General features: G+C 39.2%; 1 protein-coding gene across 3 annotated transcripts in view; it reads left to right on the forward strand.

The window, feature by feature from the left end:
- Positions 1–27471, forward strand: part of LOC136874358 (non-structural maintenance of chromosomes element 3 homolog) — a 165354-nt gene that overhangs the window by 51015 nt on the left and 86868 nt on the right. For all 3 annotated transcript variants that reach the window (XR_010860256.2, XR_010860257.2, XM_067148000.2), the window contains exon 5: positions 13774–13905. Coding sequence is in view for 1 of the 3 variants with exons in the window: in XM_067148000.2 (XP_067004101.2) it covers positions 13774–13905 (132 nt within the window). In the remaining 2 variants the exon portion in view is untranslated. The remainder of the gene's footprint in view (positions 1–13773; positions 13906–27471) is intronic.

Below are 27471 nucleotides of genomic sequence, written 5' to 3' on the forward strand. Positions count from 1 at the left end.
CCCTCCAGGGTAGGCTTTTTCCTCAGACTCAGCGAAGGATCCCACCTCTACCATGTCAAGGGCAGTGTCCTGGAGCGTGAGACTTTGGGTCGGGGAATACAACCGGGGAGGAGGACTAGTACCTTTCCCAGACAGCATCCCCTTCTATGCTGAACAGGGGCCTTGTGAAGGCATGGGAAGATTGGAAGGGAGAGGCAAATAAGAGGGAAGGAAGTGGCCACGTCTTTAAGTTAGGTACCATCTCGGCATTTCCCTGAGGAGAAGTGGGAAACCACAGAAAATCACCTCGAGAATGGCTGAGGTGGGAATTTTATTTCTTTGCTAGCGGGTTTACGTCGCACTGACACAGATAGGTCTTATGGCGACGATGGGATAGGGAAGGTCTAGGAATTGGAAGGAAGCGGTCGTGGCCTTAATTAAGGTACAGCCCCAGCATTTGCCTGGTGTGAAAATGGGAAACCACGGAAAACCATCTTCATGGCTGCCGACAGTGGGATTCGAACCCACTATCTCCCGGATGCAAGCTAACAGCTGCGCGCCCATAACCGCACGGCCAACTCGCCCGGTGATGTGGGAATCGACCCCGCCTCTACTTAGTTGACCTCCCAAGGCTTAGTGGACCCCGTTCCAGCCTTCGTGCCACTTTTCAAATTTCGTGGCAGAGCCGGGAATCGAACCCGAGCCTACGTTGGTGGCGGCTAATCACGCTAACTACTACACCACAGAAACGGACTACAACTGAATTGTAATTTTTAAAAATCGTGAGTAACTTTCAGCAGCGCTATTACGCTTCCGCTATGCTTTTGCGAAACATAGGGTGAAGATCGAATGTGGTGCAGCTAGGACGATATCACAGAGGCTAGACGTACAAGATGGGCACACATGATGCAGGATCTATTGCAGGCAACAGAAAATAGTCTTCATGACACCTGACCTGGGTGACCAAAGCAGGCGAATAGCAACATATAAAATGTTCACAAATCTGAGATTTATAGTGCCTCCCTTTTAATTTTTCTATATAAGTAAGAATACTGCTGGAGGCAGTTTGGTGAGTTTCTGACAAGCATGTAGGAAAATCTCTCCTCTACGTTACTCAGGTATCGTTTCGCGTAATTTTCATGATTTTTTTCACCCGGTGAACTCGACAGGAAACTGGCAGATTATAACTGAACATTTTGAGGACATATTTCCATGTAAATTACGAATTCTCTTGTTCCTAGTTTAAAGTTTTGTACTTCTAGAAACATCACCTCTTATAGTCTTTCTCTTTGTTTTATTAAACAAATGCATGTTTATACTGTCCGACTCGTTGGCTGAATGGTCAGCGTACTGGCGTTAGGTTCACAGGATCCTGAGTTCGATTCCCGGTCGGGTCGGGGATTTTAACCTTAATTGGTTAATTCCATGGCTCCGGGGCTGGGTGTGTCTGGCGTATTCAACATGAGAAATCATCACAGACATGCATGTCGCCTAATAGGCCGTCTACTAGAAAAAGACCCGCACCAGGCCTCTCCGGAGGCCATACGCCATTATTATGTTTATATTAAGCATTATTGCCAATTAGCCCAGCTTTAGGAATATATAGGAACATTGTAATTTAAGTCAATTTTATTATTTTTCAGATCAGATGTGAAAAAATACCATATAGATCAACATAGAAATGCCTTGATGCATTTGACACGAGTACAGAAAGCGTTGTCAGCAACCAACAACAATTTGCTATATACCTGTGCACTGCAATGATGGGAGCTAATATCCCCCTTGCATAAACTGGAGCATCTTCAGATTTCAACAAGCTGCCGGGGGCAATCACCCAGTAGGAGACGAGTGGCTTTCCCCCGGTGGAGTCATTTAGGGTTGTGGAAGAAGTCAGGAGAAATGTTGACCGAACCTCTGAGAAGGTAGCCGCTGTCAGTAAAATGTTCCATAAGAGTCCTGCAGCAGAATTCATGATGGAAAACGACGGTAAAAGTAGCCAGGGTGCTACGAGGTGAGGTAGATGAAGCAGTTGAACTAAAACCAGATGAAGTGGCTTCATTGAAGTTTTGTCCAATCACTTCCTGTGCTGTTGAGAGATCTTTCTCTCAGTACAAAACATTCTGCCCGACAGGAGAACAAGATTGTTACCGGAAAACATTGAAACGTTGCTTGTTGTAAATTCATTTTATAGCATATAAGTATTTTTCATGCCTATTTTATTGCCTATTTTACACGTTAGTGCCTATTTACATGCCTATTTTGGCTAATTTAAGAACCTATATGCCTGCCTATTTTAACTGTCTTTAGTGCCTATAATTCTCGTCTCTAGTCAATACTCTTCCCCTAAGATAAATTCTTATGTGCTTGTGTAATTTACCCCATCTCATTTTCAACCGTTTTAATTTAATGCTTATTTTGCGAGTGTATCGCCCGTTGCCTTTGTGTATTGTGTTTCCTGCTCGCTACAGCAGCATGTGTACTTTACGGCTGAGGATTCGTGATGGCAATCGTCGTACAAGCAAGGAGAGAATAGCCCGTGCTAGTGACTCAAAGATCGTTTCTGTGTGTAATTTCGTTGGAGTTGTAGGCCATGTGTTTTTTCTAGCGGTTCTGTGCTTTTCCCCGTGTCAGTCGTATGTTAATAATGTATGAAACATACCAATCTGTTTTGTATGTGGTAGTGTCGCGTATTTCAGTGCATTTTTGTTTATTCTTACTTCATAATTTTAATGAGTTGAATGTATTTCAGGGAGTTGTGTCGGTGACAGTTTCTGATAATTTCTCTTCTCGTTATGGCCAAAAAACATAACAAACGTTAACTCCAAGTGTTCAGAGATACCTATAAAATTAAATTTCCGTTCATTTTACAGTCTCATAAAGGAAACTGTGTTGCGAATTACCTCAGGAGACAAATTTTATTTAGAGTTATCGAAATTTTGAGATAATAGAGAACACTGTTTTTTAGCATGTATAGCATATAATTGAATCATATGTATCTACGGGCTTTTACTGAATACATTATGTTTAACGGTACTTATACAAAAAGAACTCTCTATTTTACGGCAACACTTTAATTATAACACTTATTATAGTAACTTTTTAGAAGACAGGATACAGAACATACGGTAGGGAAACAAGAAATATAACTCCGTTAACACCTTTGGAAAAAAAAAATACGGGGCTCTTCAGTTTGTTGTGGTTAACCTTTCCTTCCTTCACATTGAAATTTCTCATAAATACCACGCAGCCGAGTATCGTAAATGGAGCTTGTATCCGCGACTTCTGAGCTTGCTTTCGTACATGACTGGTAATTGACACCCAAGAAACGGCGAGGCTTTGCCTATATGCCGGTCACTAGAAGTTCGAATTTTTCGGTTCCCGCCATATTAGTTTCCAGCGTCTCTGTAACTCTTTAGTTACTTGTTAACTGTTCCTCACGAAACACAAATGCCGTATTGCACACTTAATATTGCACAAAATCGAGTTACAAAGTATTTTTTGCTTCAAGGGAGGAAATGTTTGTTTCGAGAGATTGAAAAATTCGTGTAACCAAATTTCGAGAAGAGAGAAATAAATACACGTGAAGAATAGGAAAAACGGCCGGAAAATTTTTAAGTTACTTCAAGATACTGAAAATTTGAGTAATGGAGGTTAGAGATATCAAGGTTATACTGTATTATTATTTGTTTCTTTTACGAGTTGCTTTACTTCGCACTGACACTGATAGGTCTTATGGCAACGATGGGACAGGAAAGGGCAAGGAATGTGAAGGAAGCAGCCGTGGCCTTAATGAAGGTACAGCCCCAGCATTTGCCTAGTGTGAAAATGGGAAACCACGGAAAGCCATCTTCAGGGCTGCCGACAGTGGGGTTCGAACCCACTATCTCCCGAGTACTGGATACCAGCTGCACTTAAGCGACTAGAGCTATCAAGCTCGGTATTATTATTATTATTATTATTATTATTATTATTGTTGTACCGGGCGGTACACCTCCACGCCGCTAATTTAAAATGTGCGCCAATTGAAACTCCTCTGCTGGAGGAAGTCTGAACTTTATTGATGGTATTAATTTTCATGTTTCTCAGAAGATGTCACTACCTGTAAATTTTGGAGTTTTAGAACTGTGTCATTTTTGATGTGGTTTTGTTTTGCTTGAAGTAAGAAGTGTGAACTTTCTCTTCTAGAGGACACTACTGAAGAACTACAATAGTGCACCCTAGTGCGAAGAAAAAGAACTGTTCTTTTGGAGAAAATTTAATTTCAAAAGTTTGTTTCTTGTTAAATTTCTTTCTGTTATTGTTTAAGTTGGCTGTATACCCCTCTTTTTCCCCTTGTTTTAGATTTATCCAATCCCGAATTTCTTTTATTAATTTCCGACCAATTGGATCCATCTTCCCCCAACTTGAATATGTTGCTGTATCCTACCCAATAAAGACTTTGTGGGAGGGTGTTTTCATTCCCCTAACGCCTCGAACCTTCCGCGAGAGGATATAAACTGCTGATTTTAGGGTCTCCGGGCCACTTCTGTTCCATCTTTCAGTGTGTATAGTACATAGCAGGGGGCGGGAAGCGCCTCTTTCTCCGGCTGCGGTCAACAACCAGGTAATGGCCAATTAATAACTTCTTTCCTTGCTAGCTCCGCAGTTTAACTCTCGGGGCGGGTCCGAAGTTTTTCCGTTATGTAACCTTCCTTAAAAATGTAAAGAATCTGGTATCTATTTTATCTTTTAAACTACGTATTGGGATAGAGAGTGCTTAACCCTCTCGATCTCCCACTCATATTGTTTTGAGGTGAACTTTTTTCTCAACCTATTCTTCTTTAACATTATGTAAATTTGTTTCTTCTCTAAAGTCACCTCCGTAGTATGGGATTAGCCCTTGCATCAGTGGCCTAAGAGCCAAGTTAGGTTTTAAAAACAAAGTGTATTAGGAGTGCAGATCGCCTCCTCTCAAATTGTTATTTTGGAGGTCATGTAATCAACCTTCTTTTCATTTAATAGACCTCAGTAGGTTGGGTATTTTACCCCTGTGTCTATGTCCAGTGAGGACAACTTGAAGGTGGAGTTTGGTGTGGCCTTTGAGAGGCTTAAAGTTGAGAGCGAGTGGCTCTTTTTGAAAATTGAGTGTTGTATGCCTCGTGGAGGCTTTTCAGTGTAATTTGGAGCAAGGGCTCCTAGGCATGAATGGGGTTTTCTGCCCCTCTGTTGAAACTTGTGTTTGGGGTAAAACTGAGCTGATTGCCCAAGCATTGTGAAGTCAGGGCGCGAAGCCCAAATCCTGTAAATATTGTAACTACCCTTTTGACTTGCTACTTTGTACCTGCCATGCTTGTTATTTCCTTATTTTGAAAAGAAAATATAACCTTGTTAAATTTTAAATTAATTTTACTTTCGTAGCTTGAGACCCGTTCACACCCGCACCTTCTTTCATCTCTACCTACCGCTAAAACACGGTAACAATTATTATTATTAATATTATTATTATTATTATTATTATTATTATTATTATTATTATTATTATTTGCATATAGTCATAAATGCTTTCTTTTTTTTTTTTTATACGTCGCACTGACACAGATAGGTCTTATGGCTACGATGGGACAGGAAAGTGTGATTAGGTACATTTTCTTGTAACCATTTTTTTAAGTTTAAGATTTTAAATTTAATGGTCAGTTCACATTGTAACTGTAGATACGTATGCCTTTTTACCCTGTCCTTTTTTCACTTAGGCCGTGGCGCAATATATGTCATAAAAATCTTCCTATTTTTGATTTCTAAAAGTTGGCAGCTATGACCAACTGTGAATATCAGAGACCATCTCCAGAAACCATTTGGGAATAGATTCACACTGTTTGGACTCTATAGTTGGGAACGAAACTATTTTTAAAAGGTTCAAAAAGACGGGCTGATGTGATGGCAGGGAAGATGATGTCACTTGGAATGACAACACGCTGGTAGCAGGTAAATTGGCAGCACAAGACGGTAATAGAATAGAATTTATTTATTTATCATCTACATAATGTCCCAATTACAGATGATGTAATAGAAAATAAATAATTAAATTACATAAAAAATAAAATAATACACATACAAATACACAAATAGATATAAATCTTCACGTGTATTCTACAGATTATTTACATAATTTACAAAATTATCACCTTCCATCCTTGAGAAGAACTTTACGAAATGCAGTGGAAGGGTGGTGAAAAATGTCGAGTGACCCTTCCAGCTGATTTATTGTCCCAAGGGCTTGCATGAGCCAACAATTTTCATGCACAACCATCCTACATTTGGGCAGATGGAATGTACATTTCTGCCTTGTTCGTCTGCTTGGAAAAAGAAGTGGGATCGTCCCCAGTATAGTTGGACAGTCCACTTCACTCTTCAAGCATTTAATCACTAACATTGTGTTCGCACATTTTCGGCGCTTTGCCAGCGTATTCATTCCAAGAATGTTTACAAATTCCTCATACCTGCTTGAAGAGAGTGGCATGCCCAGGAATACGAAACTAATCCACTTCTTGAACCTTATCTGTACTCTGTTGAGATGGTGTATGTGGCCTTTCTGGTACGGGAGCCACACCTCACAACCATACTCGAGACAGGGTCTCACGAGGTAACAAAACAGAGTTTTGACACATGCAATATTACTGAAATCTTTACAATTCCTTTTGACAAACCCCAGGAGTCTGAAAGATTTCTTTATAATACCATCGATGTGCTTCTCAAAGGATAAGCCATTCCTGTTACTAAGAATTACACCTAGATCATTAAACTCCTCCACACAATTTAAACTTTCTTCACTGATTTTATATCTGTTAAATACAGGTGTTAATTTCAGAGTAAATGACATGACACCACACTTGAATTTATTCACTTTAAGGGACCACTTATCACACCACTCACATTTGCTTCAGATCCTCTTGTAGATAATCACCATCACTGTCTTCTCGTATGACTTTGTATAGTTTCAAGTGATCAGCGTACAAGAGACATTCACTGCTCTGAACGACTGTAGTAATATAATTTAGGAACAAAACAAATAGAAGAGGCCGTAACAGTGATCCCTGTGGGACGCCAGATGAAGGTTCAAAGGGGTAAAGATCAAACCTTCGGACTTGACATAAGATATTCGTTTTGTCAAGTAGCTCTTTAGCCACTCGAAAATACTCCCGGGCACTCCATATGCTGACAACTTTCTCAACAATGCTTCGTGTTGTAAAGAGTCGAAGGCTTTGGAGAAATCAGTATATATCACATCAACCTGTTTACCTTTGTCCAATGCATCAGAAACTGAAGATAAATAAACTGTCAGATTGGTAACATTTGACCTGCCTTTAACAAATCCATGCTGTGATGGGTCTATGTACTGACTAAAAGAGTCATACAGGCGATTATATATGACTTTCTCTGCCACCTTCGATAAAAGTGAGAGCAGCACTACTGGTCTATAATTATTGAACAACACCTTATCACCTTTCTTAAAGATAGGGATTACATAACACATTTTCCACTCAGCTGGAAAACACCCACACTTAAATGATTTATTTATAATTTCACATAGTGGAATTGCCAGTTGGGAAGCACATTCATGGAGGACAATGCCAGGTATCTCGTCAGGCTCACATGATTTGTTGATATCCACTGATGACAGGATCCGTCTCACTTCTACCACAGAAGTTTGAATAGACACTGGATCCATTGAAAATGGGGGAGAAAAAGTTGAATTGCAGGGCTCGGAAGGAGAATGGTACTTTGTGAAAGTTTGCGCAAATGTGTTTAGAATTTTACCTTTTTCGTGGATTTCAGTTCCATTTATTAACATAGTGGAAGGCAGACGGTAAGATTTTATTTTATTATTAATGAAATTCCGAAAGCGGTTAGGGCTTGTGATGACGTCATCTTCTATCGACCTAACGTAGTCCCTGTACTTAGCATGCTGCAGATTTTTACATTCACTTCGTAATGTGGAAAACTGCATGTAGTTGCACTCTTGGTCTGATCTTTTGTATTTCCTTCTCGTCCTTTCTTTTTCCTTCAGTTTCTGGATTAGTTCTGAGTCCTACCAAGAAGGATATTTTCTGATGTAAATTTTTTGAAACGGTGCACTGTCTTTTATGACCGCATATAGTAAGTCATAAAAAGTGCTCACAGCTTCATCCACAGAGTGGGACTCTTTAATCATATCCCAGGGGCACAGGATAAAAGGTCCCTCATTAAAGAAAAATCAGCTTTCTTCCATGCAAATATGACTTGGTTTTGCGCTTTGAAGCGAAATGTCCTTGGCATAGGCAGGAAGATTTTGATGGCTTGGCGATCAAAGTGAATTACATTTTCAGTTTTGACGTACTCTCCACTCCGAAGTAATTTGTTTGAGACTAAAATTAAGTCTAGAAGATTATCATTCCTAGTAGGGAAATCACGAATATGACTGAGATCAAATTCATTAATAATTTCTAGAAATAAGAATACCTCCTCGCTTCTCTGTTTGATAATGTGTTGTACTTTTGAAGACTCATCAGTTTTCCAAGCTAATTGGCTCAAGTTAAAATCACCGTACACAATAACAGTGTCCCGTGAGTTGAGAACAGATGTACTGGAGGCAGGTAGCAGCACACAATGATGACAACACGACCTCGTTGAGGGTTGACTTTCACTACTTGATGCTCCCAGTTCCTACCAAGCTCAGGCTTCGACACTGGTCCAAGGTCAGACTTCACAGCTAGTAAAACACGTCCGCCATCCAGTTTTGCAGTGTTCACGGAATTTCTGTCCTTACAAAATACAATGTAACTGTCCGTTAATATTTCAGTATCAACTATAGTTTTGTTAAGCCAACTTTCGCTGATACAAATACGGTCATAGTTCCCTTCACTTAGTCCAGCATTAAAGTCAGCAAGCGAGTTACGCATACTCCTTACATTTTGATAGAAAAATGTCATACCTTGATTGCTTTGGTTGGGACCTGGGTTCAGTTGTACATCTCCAGAGAGCGCTAGCATTAGGATGGCTAGTACATAGCTGGATACCTGCGGACGAGCCGGCCTCCCTTGGCCGCGGGCACACCTTTCACTTCGGTGTGGCGACACCAAGTACCTCGAACCGTTGAGAGAAGCCACAAGGCCAGATAAACTGCATTTATTAATCACTAGGACTCTTTCCCAAACTGTGTCTCGCACACTGTCAAATTTAAAGAGTACTGTAATCACATCAGCGCAAACGAACCGGACTGTACGCAAATTTAACCATCGAGAACACAAGTATTACTCGGAGATTTACCGACACCTGAATATGACAAGCCGCCATCTTGCCTGTAGGCAGTGATCAGCTGTGTGGTAGGCCTACTGCTCAACTGACAGAGACCAGTGACTGGCTATTAAGTTATTTTGTATCAGTATTGCATAATATAATAATACGAGGGAGGCTCTTATCCCTTTTCTCTGCGGGATAGAGTATGAAGCGAGACAAATCTTCGTAGCAAATATTTATGATCGTATGCCTTTCCTGACATCAACCTCATCAGAGGAATTAATGAAATGTAACGAATGACATGATATAGGAGTAATTAAAACTGACATATTTTTATATGTAGGCCTAAAAGTAGTGTTCACCATTTATTGTCTTTTTTAATTTAGTAAACTGCCTTCCATCAAAAATAGTCAGTATAACTCAAATACATTCATAAGTTTGTTATTTAATAGTGTAGAAAGTTTACATGTACAATTATTTATAGCTCTTTACAGCCTACAAGTCATTTGTTCTTAATCTTAATCTGCTTACCCTCCAGGGTTGGTTTTTCCCTCGAACACACCGAGGGATCCCACCTCTACTGCCTCAAGGGCAGTGTCCTGGAACGTGAGACATTGGGTCGGGGGATACAACTGACCTTAGGTCGGGGTGTACAACTGGGGAGGATGACCCAGTACCTTGCCCAGGTGGCCTCACCTGCTATGCTGAACAGGAGCCTTGGTGGGGGGATGGGAAGGTTGGAGAGGATAGACAAGGAAGAGGGAAGGAAGTGGCCTTGGCCTTAAGTTAGGTACCATCCTGGCATTTGCCTGGAAGAGAAACGGAAAACCACTTCCAGGATGGCTGAGGTGGGAATCGAACCCACCCCTACACATTTGACCTTCTGAGGCTGAGTGGACCCCGTTCCAGCCCTCGTACCACTTTTCAAATTTCGTGGCAGAGCTGGGAATCGAATCCGGGCCTCCGAGGGTGGCAGCTAATCACACTAACTATTACACCACAGAGGCCGACAGTCATTTGTTCAATGCACAAAATTTGAGGTTTCACTTTACAAATAAAGATACTTATAAAATCCTCCTTATCAATACAAATCAACTCGTCTGTTAGATGGAACAAGGTCTGTACATGTTTCAGCCTATTCTCAAGGCCATCTTCAGTAGCAGAACAGATTATTACATGGCACAAATAAATTAAAAATCTTGATGAAGTGAAATGACAGTGATCATGATTGATGAATTAAAAACATATTGAGGTACAAAGTCCTCTCGTCTGATGGGTCGTTCTTGATAAAACTTGCTGACTGTTAAACTGAAAACACTTGCTAGGTAGTGTTGTGATACTGTCAATACCATGGATTAAAATGTGTGTAATATCTGTAAATGAGAAAAAGAATTATGAGTGGATGAAAAATGAGTCAAAAAATAATGTAAGAAAAGAAATTTCAATTGTAAATAGAAGTTGTCGTCTCGAATGGAAATGACCTTGTCAGTCTCAAATCACATTGACAACTAAGCTTGTGTGTGGCTAACAAATTTCCAACAAGTCAATGTTCAAGTAATGAAGTAAAATTGGCGTAAGGGGTCTTCTTTATGCTGGAGACGTGTATATTTGTTGATCTTGAAGATAAAATTAGTAATATAAAAGATTTTCTTAGAATATGGTTATCGGGGAAACTCTTGTAAAGAACCGTAGTTGAAGTTGAGTTTTGAAGTTAGACTGTTAAAATGTGTCTGAAATAAGAAATTAAGTAAGGAAGGAGATATTTTAAATGAGAAAACCGTGTATGAATGTATGTTAGCGAGGTATAAAAGGATGTATGAAATTGTTTTACCTCACAGTCTGTTGTATTTAGCGTCCTCACTTACGCCGTGTCATCAACTGACTGAATTCTATATGTGTGAGAGGAGCTTGTGGTAGGCAAGGAGAAGCAGAAGGGGAAGTGGGAGAAGCAGGGGGAATGTTGTGTAGGGTGGAGCTAACTGAAAGGAGGTGTGTTGGATGTTTTTCCAGATCCTTTTTGATGGCTTTTCTAGATGAGTCTAATTTGGTAGCCTCTTCTAGCAATATATTGAAATTCTCCGTTATTTCATTAATATTCTGGCTGGGGTTTCGTTTCTGATCAATCTCAATATAGATGTCCTCCAAAATACTCGTTAATTTACCTTTGTTTAACGTTCGCAGAATGGTCAAGTCCCTTTCTATTGTCGTAAAATTATGTTTATATTCAGTCATATGGAGGATCATGACCGAGTATTTCCTATGTTTCTCAGCTTTAATATGTTTCTGGTATCGTACTAAGAAATTACGTCCTGTTTGCCCAATGTATGAATTTGCACAATTTGAACATTTAAGTTTATATATCCCCGAATTTAAATATCTGTTATTATTTGCAATGCTTTGGTAATTGAAAATTACAATACAATACGACTCACTGTGAGGTAAAACAAATTTCATATATCCTTTTATACCTCGCTAACATACATTCTTACAAGGTTTTCTCATTTAAAATATCTCCCTCCTTACTTAATTTCTTCTTGTTTCAGACACATTTTAACAGTTTAACTCCAAAACTCAACTTCAACTACGGTTGTTTACAAGAGTTCCCCCGACAACCATATTCTAAGAAAATATTTTATATTACTAATTTTATCTTCAAGATTAACAAGTATACTGTCTCCAGCATAAAGAAGACCCCTTACGCAAATTTTACTTCGTTACTTGGACATTGACTTGTTGGAAATTTTAACCCAACATGAATGAACATTTTATTTCATCACCATAATCATCACGTGTTTTAATTGTCTTGCTATTTTTTATTATTTATTCTTTTATCTGAAGATGTTCCATAATCGGAACGAAACATGTTCTGTCTATTTAGTATACACCTAGAGATTAAGCTAGATTTTGTCATGTAAACAATAAAACTGTTACAAGAAATTGACAAGTATTGGAAGGTGGGAATCTCCTTATAAATCCTAAACCAACAATGATAACATTAGTAACTTACCTGTCTTTTGTGAACACTTCCAAGTACGGCCTTGGATATTTATTCCATGGTCCCAAAGTATGTTTTTACTTCTTCAGAATGGGCAAAAGTTGAGTGAGATTCGACTTCGTGACAGTGGGAGTGTATACATTTCGAAACTTGTGATTACAAATAAATGCAGTGCACTACAGGTATTTCCTGAAAATGTTTGTATACCTAGGCTGTGCGAGGTAGCTTGCTTAGTCTCGGCAGTTACATTGCCCCCCCTCTCTTATGACTGACTAGCTAGTTTCTTTCGATAAGAAAACTAACCAAAACAGGTAGGTTTTACTTTTCCTAGACCTCCCACTCTGATTTAAACTTGAAAAATATCTGGTTCATGTTCTCTCCCCTAAACGCTACTTCTCTCTGTCATTCTTTTGATCAAAACTTCATTCATGTTTTCAAAGACTAGTACAGACAGTTAAAACTGAGACGGATCATAGCAAACCTTGACACTGCATCTTCTGCCTCCGATCTTACCAGATCTGTCACTCTACTGGATGTAGTGGGATGAATTGGCTTGGATTAGAAAGCTGTAACAAAGAACATTGTTTGGAACCATTTCTTCAAGGCAGGATTTTATGCTAGCAGGACTAAAGGTAACTTGGAAAATCAAGAGGAGAACTACTACATGATTCAATCCAGGTACTTTTGAACATGCCAGGGTACAGAAATGTTGATGCCAGTGGATACACCTTGACCGAAAAGCATGTACAGTTTTAGAAAAATTCATTGGATATTAGTGACATGTTGAATGATGTGCAAGCAACATAATTTAAAGCTGGGGAGTGTAGTGACAGTGAGGAGGGAGAAGATAGTAAGGATAAAATCTACAGTTAGGTATTTCAGTAAACAACTATGCTTCAGTTTATCAGATGGAGGAACAATTGAAGTCATTTGCTCTTTGCCACAGAGATGTTAAAAGCCTTGAACCAGTACAACAGTGTTATTGACAGATTAGCTTAGACAAGCTTTTGACGGGAAGTACTGATACCTCATAAAATGGTGAATTGAAATACAATATACAGTAATCTTTTGAGTTGACTCCAGTTAAAAGTTTTGCAGCTGTTAACATACAGTACAATAAATTTTGCTCTCTTGCCAGTAATTGACACCACCTAGATACGAACCAATTTTTGTGTCTGATCTGTGTCTGTATTAGATAGTTTTCACTGTACAGTATATGCTTTCTGTCACTGGGCTTGAAATGATTGTTCTTTATATTGCTTTACATTATGGATGTACATTAAGTACACTTTCAAACTAAGCTAAGTGGAGTATTGTCACCACTAGTTTTCATAGTAAAATAAAACTTGTTTTTTAATTATTTATTTTTGTATTCACATAATATAGTAGACAGAGCCAAGTTCAGCTTGATAATCCTAATATCTGCTACTGATATTTAGGAAAGGAAATTTCCATATCCCCATAGCAGTCAGTGTGTATATGGAAAATTTGTTGTTGCAGTATATTCACATACTCTCTTTATTTCTATTGGGTTCTTCTTGTTTCAGGACTTTGTACAAATGCATTATTTGACATATCAGCGCTTTCAAGATTCAAATCCACCCTTTGCAGAATTTTCATTTGGAGAGCGAGCAATACAAGAAGTACCTAAACGAAAATTGCTGGAGTTTGTTTGTAAGGTGAGTACATCTCATCTTGCCATCACTGTACAAGTTGTTACGAATTAGAATGGGAACTTACGAAAAATCTTCATACAAGGTGTACAATAAGGTATGACCAGACTTTCAGAATGCCGGCTCCGTGGTGTAGGGGTAGCATGCCTGCTTCTTACCCGGAGGCCCCGGGTTTGATTCCTGGCCAAGTCAGGGATTTTTATCTGTATCTGAGGGCTGGTTCGAGGTCCGCTCAGCCTACTTGACTACAATTGAGGAGCTGTCTGATGGTAAGATAGCGGCGCCAGTCTAGAAAGCCAAGAATATCAGCCGAGAGGATTTGTCGTGCTGACCGCACGACACCTCGTAATCTGCGGATCTTTGGGCTGAGCTGCGGTCGCTTGGTAGGCCATAGCCCTTCAAGGCTGTTGTGCCGTGAGGGGGGGAAGGGGACGACTTTCAGAATACATTCCCCACATGTAGAAGAAGAAAATATGTTAAATCTCGTTGATTCAAAGTCACTGGGATGCAAAAATCTGACTTTGAATTACGTAGTTTCGAATTAACTGCTAACTCGTAATTCAGACATGCCAACCCTCGCCGCAGCACAAAACATTCTTAGACCCTTTACTGCATGCAATTAACCTTGATTCACAGTTTAAATCTTTCAAAAGTCATGTAAAAGAACTATTTCCAAAATGTATCCGATAAGGAGCATTTACATTATTGAAATAATGCACTTGGATAAATCACTGGTAAACATAACCTCACACAATGGAAAGAAAACCCACACGATTCAAAGACGAGGACAAATTATGCTGGCTCCCCTGTGGATATGCTTTATTTTTTGGATTTTGTACTGTTTGCATTTTTTAGATGCCTTGTACTTGCACAGAAAGTGTCCATCGCCCTTAAAACATCGTGGCTTAAACTTTCCTATACCAATATAGTTGGGCAATTAAGTGCGGAAAGCTACCCCTGCACGTTCTGCAAGACGCGTTCTATCATGACGCGGATACATTTTAAATTTAAATTACTTAGTAAAATACTATTTTTGAAAAAAGTAAAGGCAGTTTTGAATTAAAAGTCTGAATTTTGGTAATGGGGATGACATTGTTCTTCAAATTATGAATTATCCGCATTTCGAATTAAACAATTTAAATACAGTGAAACCTCGATTATCTGTTCCCTGAAACTACGTTTTCGGATTATTCGTTCAGATGACGTGGTCCCGTAAGTATTCTAATTAAATCACATTGTAAAAATCCCGCATTGTCCGTTCCTTGAAGAAACAATTCCCCGGCTCAACCGTCCAGAAATTTCAGTATCATCAACGCTAAATCCTCGATAAAGTGTTTTTCTAGGAACTATTATCTCACGAAAGGATGGCTTCAGCCTACCTGTGGATCTCGGCGTTAATATCCTGTCATTACGATAATTAGAGCAAGTACTGTATTGGAAAAGCGATTGGCGGTGAATATGAATAAGGGACCACCTTAGGATTGCATTCAGGTGGTATTGTTTAGAGAATCCTTGGAAATCATAAATCAGAGAGTGGCCACAGCAATTCCGACAGCTCTACTTGTTCTACTTGAAGACGGATCGAGTTTCATAAAATGTTCGTACTTGTAAAACATCGGCATTACATGCAGTGTGCACTGTATCATCTCTTGACTTTCAGGCAGGAATCGAAACTGTTCCTTCTTAATGTAAATCTAGTTTTTTAATATCATATACAATTAGGTTTTCAAAACCAGAACAGATGTTGCGCCTTTCATACTTATATATAAGCATGGGAGGTCTGTGGGTTGCCTACTACTGTTTTGGTCCTAATATAAGACTGGAAATATTATGTTTTTGTGTTAAAATATAATTAAAACCGCAGTCGTTTTCTTTTTTGCACAACGTTTCATTTAAAAGGTTTGTAACATTTCCCACTAGTACTGACCTGTGCAGCGAGTGTGCTTTCCAGGGAAGTTCAAATTCATGAGTAACCATAATTTCTGAAGTTTTGAAATTATTTTCTCTCTTTCCAATTTGATTGTGATTAGTGACAGGCAGAGTCAGAGCCTCCGTGGCTCAGGTGGCAGCGCGCCGGCCTCTCACCGCTGGGTTCCATGGATCAAATCCTGGTCACTCCATGTGAGAGATTGTGCTGGACAAAGCAGAGGCGGGACAGGTTTTTCTTGGGGTACTCCGGTTTTCCCTGTCGTCTTTCATTCCAGCAACACACTCCAATATCATTTCATTCCATTAATTATTCATTAATCATTGCCCCAGAGGCAGAGTTGAATATAATGCAATTTATAGACAAGAAAAGTGTTCCACCGATCAATACTTATTTATTGTGAATGAATTATTACATTAGTACCGGTTTCGGCCTTTCATGGCCATCATCAGCTAGTACATAACATTTATAGTCATTAGACAAAATTACAAAGATGTTACGTTAGATCATCCGGATGTTTAATGAAGAATGGAAGTAAAATATATTGCAGTATTGTTAAAATCTTTGTGATTAAAGGTGCTGGTGATGGTTACAATAAACTAAAACCTATTTAGTGTATATGGATATGAGTACATTAAACACCTTAAAACATATAGGCCACAGTATAAAACACTTGAAAAATTATAACACATTAAAACATAGTATATATTTTAAAAACGTCTATTAAAATTTGAGTTTGTGTTGTGTAGCATTCATTCTTCAATCTTCTTGTGGTTGTTGTGCTAATTTAGTTGTATTAGGTGATCGTCGAGAATGTTCTATGGTTAATATACTTTATATTGATGTGCTGTAAGAACTCTTGTCATTAAATTTTTTTTGAAAATTGAGTACTGTGCAATTAAACTATTGATGTACTCCAGTAAGTTTTATATATACTGCGAGACAGGGTTCAGTTTTAGAGCAGTTGGTGGCGGCACCTCTCTTGTCTATGCACGTTATGTGGTTGTTATCTGTAAAGATAAGTTAATGTAAGTATAGTGTTCGTATGAAGGAATGCCTGGTGTATGTATGAAAATGAAGAGTACTTACTATTGTTGTTGTGGAGGTTCTGTACCAGTATGTTTGGAGACTTGCTCTGTTCTGCTACGAGTACGTCTGGGGCTCATGTTAGCTGTGGGGAGGGATGTAGGTGGAGGGGAAGGAGGAGTGGCTATTGTGGAGGTAGGGGCGGGGTTAGGCTTGTGATTCGTCGGTTTGTTAGGACGTGTGTTTACTATTTTGAGATAGTCATTCTTTATTGCAGGAATGGCATTCTCAAAAATGATGCTGGTTTTCTCTGTAATGTCGTTAATGTTATGATTGGAGTTAGCGTATTGGTCCAGAGAAATATATAAATCTTCGGTTATGTTGAGCAGGGGGCCCTTAGAGTTTGTTTAATATCGTCATGTCATTATTGATGTCTGTGAAGCTATGCTTAGATTCTTCTACATGTTGACCTACTGATGAAAAATGGTTGTGTTTTACTGCATTTATGTGTTCATTGTAGCGGATGGTGAAGTTTCTGCGGTACGTCCAATATAACTTGTGTCACAGTTGTTACATTTGATACGGTAGACACCGGATTGGTTGTATTTATTATTATTATTATTATTATTATTATTATTATTATTATTATTATTATTATTATTATTATTATTATTATTATTATTATTATTATTAACTGTTTTGGTGTTGTGTATAGTGTTGGTGCTGTTGTGTGTGGTCTTGAATGCTATTTTCAGGTTGTGCTTCTTAAAAATATTAGTTATAGTATATATATTGGTGTTGTTGAAGGTAAATAGGACATAATCTTTTTTGGGTTTGGCTGTTTTAATTAATTTAGTTTTAGGTTGGGATTTTATTTTGTGAATGATTTTGTTGACCATTTCTTTGCTGTATCCGTTATGTTTGGCTATATCGTGGATTAATTTTAATTCATTATTTTGATCTTCTGTTGTCATTGGGATATTAAAAGCTCTATATATCATGCTATAATAAGCTGCTCTTTTGTGTGTGTTAGGATGAATGGAGTTATTTTTATGGTATTTAAAGTGTGTGTGGGTTTCCTGTAGAACTTGTAAGATAAGTGGTTGTCATGTCTGGTTATTGTCAAGTCCAAGTAATTTAAGGTACGGTTATTTTCGGTTTCTTTGGTGAATTTAATTTGGGGGTCTTAAGTGTTAAGTTTGTCTAGTATAGTATCTGCATCAGTGCATCTGTTATCTATAATTTCGAAGATAGCGACAAATCTGCACCAAAAATATATATTATCTATTTTATTGATTGATGTGTGGTCTAGGTGGTCCATTGTACGCGCACTTTTTAGTGATAGATTTTTGTACTTGGAGAGGAGTAAGAAGGGAGCACTGCCGGTTCCGGTAAATACTGCCAACTGAATGGAAATGAAATCTGAATTGAATCGATAATATGATCGATCGATATGAATTTTCTAAATCTTTATTATCTTAACGCCAACAACTGTGTCACACACACAATATATAATACTATATAATATTTCCCGATACGAAACGTGTTCCTAGCATGAATTCTATAGTTTGGCTTTGCTGTGTAAACAACAACAATACGAGTACGTAAAGTGTACGCCAGATGTCGCACAGCGATGATAAGCGATTCTTAGTTTGTGTTTCATAGGTTGCCAATTCGAATCTCGAAAGATAACCGAAGTCGATCGATTCTGCACTAGGGTGTAAATCTATCGCTAAAAAGTGCGCAGATAGTATATATATTTCTGCTAATATTCCGGAAGCAGGAGATCCCATAGGTAGGCCTTGTTGCTGATATATGGTATCATGAAATCTGAAGTAGTTATTGTTTATGGCAAATTTGAGTAGATGCATGAATTCTTCTATTTCTAAGGTGCTCAAGTTGCTATGGATTTTTAGGTTAGATTCTATTATTTTGATTGTTTGATAGGAATGTTAAGGTACATGTTTGTTATATCAAATGAAGCAAGAGTATGTTGTTGTTCAATCTTTAGTTCTTTGGTTCTGTTGCAAAAATCTATTGAGTTTTGTATTGTTTTGTTTGCTAAAAAGGAATAATGCTTTTTCAAAATTTTTTAAATGAATTGTGATAATTTATAGGTTGGACTGGCTCTATAGTTTATAATCGGTCTCATGGGTACATTTTCTTTGTGTATTTTAGGGTAGGCTTTTGCGGATGGTAATTGGGGGTTCATAGTTATAAGTTTAGCAGATTCTGTTTCGGTGAGAAGAAAGTGTGTGTTCTTGAGTAGATTTTTTAAATTCCTTTGTATTATATTGGTTGGATCTCGGCGTTTTATTGATAAAGTGTTGTCTTGGAAACATTCTTTAGTCTTTGTTATGTATTCATTCTTATCCATAATGACCGTAGTGTTGCCTTTGTCAGCTTTTGTTATTAGTAGATTGTTCTGTTTTATTTTGTTTTTTAGTTTGTTTAGGTTCGATTTATTGGTGGTATTCATGTTTAGGTTATTATTGTGAATGTTATTGATGTATTGCGGGATCTTTCTACTGATTTCGTGTCTAAAATCACAAAGATTTTAGCATAACAATACTGCAATATATTTTACTTCCATTCTTCATTAGACATCCAGATTATCTAACGTAACATCTTTGTAATTTTGTCTAATGACTATAAATGTTATGTACTAGCTGATGATGGCCATGAAAGGCCGAAACCGGTACTAATGTAATAATTCATTCACAATAAATAAGTATTGATCGGTGGAACACTTTTCTTGTCTATAAATTGAATCCAATCAATACGGAAAATGAAGCTTATAAATAATAAGAAGAATATAATGCATTCGAGAATTTTCGAGAATTGATAGTTACATTCGAAACCATATTCTCAATTTCAACATAACCTTTAAAAGTCGATGTAGGCCTAATTTACGTGGTACAAGATTTCCAGAAACTGACTACGAACAGTATACCGGTGACCAGATCACAATGGAAGATTTTTAAAAAAAGAAGAGATTTCGCCATCGTGTTGGGTGCTTTTCTATCTAATGTTCTTTATTTTATTAGATTAGAGAATTAAAAAACTACTTGTGGCCGATTGTTGTTTGGCTTGGCGTTATTAGATTTTTCAAAGAGTTAGGCTGATCAAAGTTACTGAACTGAAAGAAGTATTCATGGGAAACTAAGTTTCCCCAGTAAAACTGAATGTAAAGTATAGAGATTTTTAACTCGCATACCAGTAATTGATGTTTGAAGCCAGCCCCGTGGTCTAACTTTCCTGCCTCTCGCTCGGAGGGCCCGGCCTGGCCAGGTCAGGCAATTTTACCTGGATATCATGGCTGGTTCCAGGCCCACTCAGCCTCAGCTTACCTTTGAGGAGCTATCTTATGGTGAGATAGTAACCCCAGTCTATAGAGCCAGGAATTATGGCTGAGAGGATTAGTCACACTGACCACAGGTCAGGCAATTTTACCTGGATATCATGGCTGGTTCCAGGCCCACTCAGCCTCAGCTTACCTTTGAGGAGCTATCTTATGGTGAGATAGTAACCCCGGTCTATAGAGCCAGGAATTATGGCTGAGAGGATTAGTCACACTGACCACAGGTCAGGCAATTTTACCTGGATATCATGGCTGGTTCCAGGCCCACTCAGCCTCAGCTTACCTTTGAGGAGCTATCTTATGGTGAGATAGTAACCCCGGTCTATAGAGCCAGGAATTATGGCTGAGAGGATTAGTCACACTGACCACAGGTCAGGCAATTTTACCTGAATATCATGGCTGGTTCCAGGCCCACTCAGCCTCAGCTTACCTTTGAGGAGCTCTCTTATGGTCAGATGGAAAGCCCGGTCTATAGAGCCAGGAATTACGGCCGAGAGGATTAGTCACACTGACCACAGGTCAGGCAATTTTACCTGGATATCATGGCTCGTTCCAGGCCCACTCAGCCTCAGCTTACCTTTGAGGAGCTATCTTATGGTGAGATAGTAACACCGGTCTATAGAGCCAGGAATTATGGCCGAGAGGATTAGTCACACTGACCACAGGTCAGGCAATTTTACCTGGATATCATGGCTCGTTCCAGGCCCACTCAGCCTCAGCTTACCTTTGAGGAGCTATCTTATGGTGAGATAGTAACCCCGGTCTATAGAGCCAGGAATTATGGCCGAGAGGATTAGTCACACTGACCACAGGTCAGGCAATTTTACCTGGATATCATGGCTCGTTCCAGGCCCACTCAGCCTCAGCTTACCTTTGAGGAGCTATCTTATGGTGAGATAGTAACCCCGGTCTATAGAGCCAGGAATTATGGCCGAGAGGATTAGTCACACTGACCACAGGTCAGGCAATTTTACCTGGATATCATGACTGGTTCCAGGCCCACTCAGCCTCAGTCTATCTTTGAGGAACTATCTTATGGTGAGATGGAAAGCCCGGTCTATAGAGCCAGGAATTATGGCCGAGAGGATTAGTCACACTGACCACAGGTCAGGCAATTTTACCTGGATATCATGGCGAGACGACTAATGGAAAAGCATTGGGAGTACGGGAATGATATGGTGATGGCAACTCATTGACATTGAAAAGTCATATGACAGTGTCCCCAGTACGAAAGTGGTCCAAAGGAAAGGTTTTAGATATTGGCTGTAAACAAAATACTAGGAGGCGAGCACTTGCACTCCTTTTGAAATATACTCTGAAATACTAAAGATTCTATTTGCGCTTATGGCCCGAAAAGGCTAAGCCTATACTACAGACGGTGATTAGATGGTGAAAATATTAAGTTCCAAATTTAGAGATATTTAAAGTTTTCACGAACCTACTATGCTGGCATAGCAGGGGGAGAGATGATACTCCCACGTGGCACGTCCCAGGTGGCGGTTAGGCGGGTCCTAACCGGCTTGCCGGCGGACTTGAGGGAACCAAACCCACAACCCCCTGTGGGTGGAGGACTCAGACGAGGAATACACCCACGGTATCCCCTGCTTGTCATAAGAGGTGACTAAAAGGGGTGACCAAGGGATGATTGTACGAGAACCATGAAACTACTTGTAATTAGTACCACCACACTGGGAACACTGTACTCCACCACAATAACACTCAGTTACCTACACATGGCAGATACCGCCCACCCTAATCGAAGGGTCTGCCTCACAAGGGCTGCACTCGGCTAGAAATAGCCACACGAAATTACTTCCTTACTGAAGTCGTTACTCCTTCTTCCTTTGGTCATAGATGAATGTTTCTGTACATAAACCTCTCTCAAAAAATGCTTAATAGAATGGTGAAAACACATCATAATTCATCCAGTGGTTCTTGAGATTAGCTCAGGACTTAATTTTAAACTAATTACCAATATTGGAGCTTTAAATTTTTTGAATTAGGACTATCATAAAAACGCTGAAGGACAGTCTCGACATCTTCATGCACTGCTGTTGAGGAATAGATGTGCTTTCTCCTCATCAGCCCCAATTCTTTTATTCTTATCCCCCAACTGGCATTTTTGAAAATCAGCTCTTAAAATCTCTATTTAGTTGTCCAGTGAAACCTCGTTAAGACGTTTCTGCAGGGGACAAGGAAAAAGAACGTGTTAAGTGAGAAAATGTACTAATGAATATACGAATAAAAACTATCCAACAGGGAATGGAAACACTAGATACGATTTTTTTCCGACATGAGAGGATTTTATGTCATGTATGTGCGCGTACAGTGACAACTATAGGCCTGTCTACCATTTTTAAAGATGAGAGGTTTATTTTCTGGTCACACTTGTAGACAATGAATTGGAGGTTACATTCGACCATGTGCAACTGCGAGGAAATTCTGGCCGCCATTTTGAATCAAACAAAACTTTGACCAACTTCTTGAGTGATCAAGTTAAAACTCGAAGGTACGAGTTTCAACAAGACCCACTACAATATATTGTATTCATTCTTTGTTTCAACATTCACAACTTCTGCACACTTATGCAAGACCATAAATAGTCTTGGCTTATGTCACATCATCTTTCTGACAGATTTCAATTGTCTCTTCATTTTTAAGGAATTTTGCAATATTTTCCGTGTCCATAACTGGGCTATCACAAGACAAATATGAACCACGCTAGTCAAGTTCACATGATTATTTTCCTAAACCTGATATAGGCTGTTGTATCATGCGATAAATATTAACCACACTTCACTGTACCACTCAACACAAAATAAATTTCTACCTTCTGAATGGAATGCAAAATACGAGCACAAACAGACTCACTCTGTTATTCAGCGATCTCGCTGTTATCAGCAAGCAAAACTGAGCATTCCCGAAAATGCAACTTTTCTTTTGAAGTTCAGGATGGCCTTTTCCCGTAATCACGCAGCTGTGGCGACAGCTGTCACCCGAGTTGGATATCGTATTTCTTTCACAAGGGATGACAAATACAGTAACATTTTCATTGCTAGGAAAATGTGATCATACCAATCGGTAATAGCGAAAATTTGTGACGCTATAAGTGAGATATTTTTATATAGATTTAATACGATGAGAATTGGGACTTTGAATTTACTGCGTGCTAAGCAGGAAAATGTGTTAATGAGGAACGTACTAACGAGATTTCACTATATATACTTGGCTATAACAAGCAGTCACTCACCATCTCAAAACATTAGAATTCTTATGTTCATTGTATCGTCAGTTTACCTCAAATGAGAAGACGTGCATTACCCATACCACCAGTACAGTCGTGCAGCACTTTCAGAAGGGTCTTGATAGGAATCATATAATAGTGTTCTGCTTTCAAGACCTATGTTCTGTATCTTTATGCTGGAAAGGGAATAAACATATATTAATGAAGAAGAATCATCCTGCTGTGAGCTTGCATCCGGGAGATAATGGGTTCGAACCCCACTGTCGGCAGCCCTGAAGATGGTTCTCCGTGGTTTCCCATTTTCACACCAGATGAATGCTGGGACTGTACCTTAATTAAGGCCACCTCTTCATTGTCTCAGTTCTTCTACTGTTTTTCACTTTCCTTTTTCTACATACTCCTATACATATTTCAGTCATCTGTGTCTTTGTCTTTCTTTCCTTTCATTTTCATATAAAATATTGTTTCAGTGTTCTCCCCAGAAATGTTTGTCAGTCAGGTGGCAGGAATGAGTAGCCTGGTGGGGAATACTACGTAAAAAATGAATATGATAAAAGTGCAACTTATTCTCCTCAGGGCATTAACATTAATATCAGACAGGTAATCATTAATTGCATTGAACTATTTTAGCATTATCATCATGAACAAGATATAACAGAATATTTTGAACTACAGTGGAACCTTGGATTGCGAGCATAATTCGTTCCGGCAACATGCTTGTAATCCAAAGCGCTCGTATATCAAAGCAAGTTTTCCCATAAGAAACAATTGAAATGCGGATGATTCGTCCACAACACAAAGAAAATCTATTCGCATACCATTTCTTAAAAAAAATAGCGTAAAACAAATTAAAGTGCACTTTTTCTTACAATAGAATCATTGTTGGTATGAGGGAGACGAGAGATGACACGAGAAGAGTTACTGTGTAGCACGAATTTCACTAACAGAATCACTGTTATATGTTGGCTCACTGGAATTGTTTCCTTTTTTTTGCAACTTTAACGAGGAACCTGTCCAATGACTGTTGCTTTTGCCTCTTTCTGAGGATTTCATGAAAATGTGACACTGCATTGTCATTGAACTGATACATCGCTCGCACTGCTACAGCCTTATTCGGGTGGCATTTTTCTACAAAATTTTGCACTGTTTCCCACATTTTGCACTTCTCCCGAATCTCAGTTTAAGTGAGAGATTCCATTGACTTTTCCTCCTCCTCTTCCCCAGACAGGATCTCCATAACCCCCTACTGTTGTTCGCAATGCAGGTCCATCAGTTCATTGGTGGTCAGTTCCTGACTGTGTTCTTCCACCAGCTCTTGAATGTCAACGTCATTCACCTCCAGCCCCATAGTCTTCCCTAAGGACAATTTCATCGATAATCGGCGGATTGTTACCAACAATCCCCTTAAATTACGTCCAAGAACACAGTCAGGCCACAGCTGTCCCCAAGCGGAAGTGAGAGTTCTCTTGGTGACTCCATCCCAAGCTTTATCGATGATCTTCAGGCAGTTCACGATGGGGAAATGATTTCTCCTGAACTCTCGGAGGGTAAGGTTTGTTTCTTCGGTCACTTCGAAGCATCGCTGAAATAGTGCTTTGGTGGATAGCTTCTTGAAGTTCAAAATGACTTGATGATCCATAAGCTGGAGTAGTGGAGTAGTGTTGGGAGGAAGAAACTTAACCTTAACGAACTTGAATTCCTCCAGTAAGTCATCCTCAAGGTCTCAAAGCCTGGAGGATGAGCAGGAACATTGTCCATAACCAGCAAGACTTTGAGCGGCAGATTATTTTCTGAAAGGTATTTCTTCACTACAGGACCAAAGACCTCGTTCATCCATTCTACAAACGAACAGGGGAGGGGAAAATGTAGGCATACGTGACGCTCGTATTGCGAAAATTCACTTGCTTATCAAGTTACAATTTATTTTAAATGTTTGCTCGTCTCTTGCAAAACACTCGTAGACCAAGTTACTCGCATTCTGAGGTTTCACTGTACTAGTGTTCTACTGCTCGTTCATAATTATGGAACACTGGGGTTTAGTACTATCTCTCTCATGCTGTGAGATGACGAGCAGTCAGTAAACCTCGTTATCTGTTTTATAAGAGACAGTGGTTTGTTTTATCGCATATAAACATAGGGCCGCTTGCAGAAAGGATGACTAGTTTTAAGCCTTAGACAACGTCTAAATCAAGCACGATCTTCCATTGCATAAACAATGTTCAACCGGTGTTTAACTAGACATCATTTAAAGTTACAATATTGGTTTGAAAATGGAGATAGAAGTACCTTTCATGCAACTCTTCGCTTGACACAAACAGTGAAATTCGTCAGTGCGTGCACCGAATGCCAGTCAGCTGTTTGTCTTCCTACACATAACTCAAATACAGCTAAGCATGAGCATGACTTGCCCACAGATAAGAATATCGCTTTTGGTGGAAATTAAATCTCATATCATCGACACTAAAGCGACACGCCACCGTAGGGGGAAGTCTAGCTTTGATTACAGTGTTGTTACGGTGAGTGTAATCTACTCGTAAATATCTTTGACGAAGGGAAGATGAAACAATAGTAATGTGTGACCGAATGTGTTGTACGTACCATATACAGTAGATGTAGCTTGCATTCTGGAGATCGTAGGTTTGAAATGCATCATCGGCAGCCCATAAGATTTTTTTCTGTAGTTTCCCTATTTTTACACCAGGCAAATACTAGGGTTATTATGGCCATGGCTCTTCAAACCCAGTCCTCCTCTTTAAACAAGAATCACCGCCATCACAACCACTTGTCTTTTCCTATCCCATAGTTGCTGAAAACTTGTCTGAATTAGCACGACGATTATATATATAAAATCCACATACAACCTACTTTTTAGTTTTCACTATTATGTGCGCTTACTTGGCAGTAAATATAAGTGAATCCCTCCCGGTTAATGTATGTGACAGCCCTCTGACGATTGGGACAAGTAATTCTGACATGTATGTAGTCAAAGTGACCTATAATTCCATGAAAATCACCCCATGTATAATAAAATATATTGGTTGCCAAGAATTGTATTCAAGTTGACAGTTACCGGACTATCCTTTTGTCAGTCTCAAGAAAATAGTCTCTTGAGAAGCAAAATCTTATTTTAAGCTCTACCGCCCCGTACATTTCAAATGAATTGCTGCAATTTCGCAGCGGGCAACCAACAGAAAGGCCATTATAGATGGTCCGTTATTGGACATTACAAATTTTCCAGCTACTCATTCCTGGTTGCCAGCGTTTCACCCCCGTGTGCTAGGTTGGGCTCATCAGTTGGTACATAGCACACCTACCAAGACGCATGGCTAGTACATACCGTGGAGGCCACTGCCTAGGTTCCTTGAAGCCACCGGCAGTGCCAATGCGCTATGAGAGACTTTGTCTCACTACCAAAAATTGATGCCTGCTTGGCCATCAGATGATATAGCTGTTGATTCCCATAGGGAATCTGTTTGTCCCGAATGAGTAAATTTATAATACCAATATAAATGAGTAAATTTATAATACCAATATAAATGGTATTATAAATTTACTCATTCGGGACAAATATTTCAGATTCTCTATGGGAATCAACATCTATATCAACAGAAAGGCCGTCGGACTAACCTTTCTTCCCAGAAGGGAACCAACATCTATATCAACAGAAAGGCCGTCAGACTAACCTTTCTTCTCAGAATCGTCTCAACGTGATAATACAAATTACATGTTTCGTGGTACATAACCTCCAATTGAGATTCACTATTCTCATTTGAGGTTAAACAGTGTTCTCGGCCGTGTTTAAGCATGGCCGATTGAACATCAGTTTTAGACAGTGTCTAAGTGCTAAGTAACGTCTCTGCAACGTGGCAGCCATACTTAGGCATTGTTTAACCATCAACATTGCCTAAACACCGTTTCTGCTATCGGCCCATAGCGTTTCGTATTAGTCTTTGTATTATTGTTCACTATGTTTTATTAATTTGACTCTGTTTTAGTTTGTGTTCGTATATTTTA

Source organism: Anabrus simplex, chromosome 1 (genome assembly GCF_040414725.1).
Source record: "Anabrus simplex isolate iqAnaSimp1 chromosome 1, ASM4041472v1, whole genome shotgun sequence".
NCBI classification, from domain to species: Eukaryota; Metazoa; Arthropoda; class Insecta; order Orthoptera; family Tettigoniidae; genus Anabrus; species Anabrus simplex.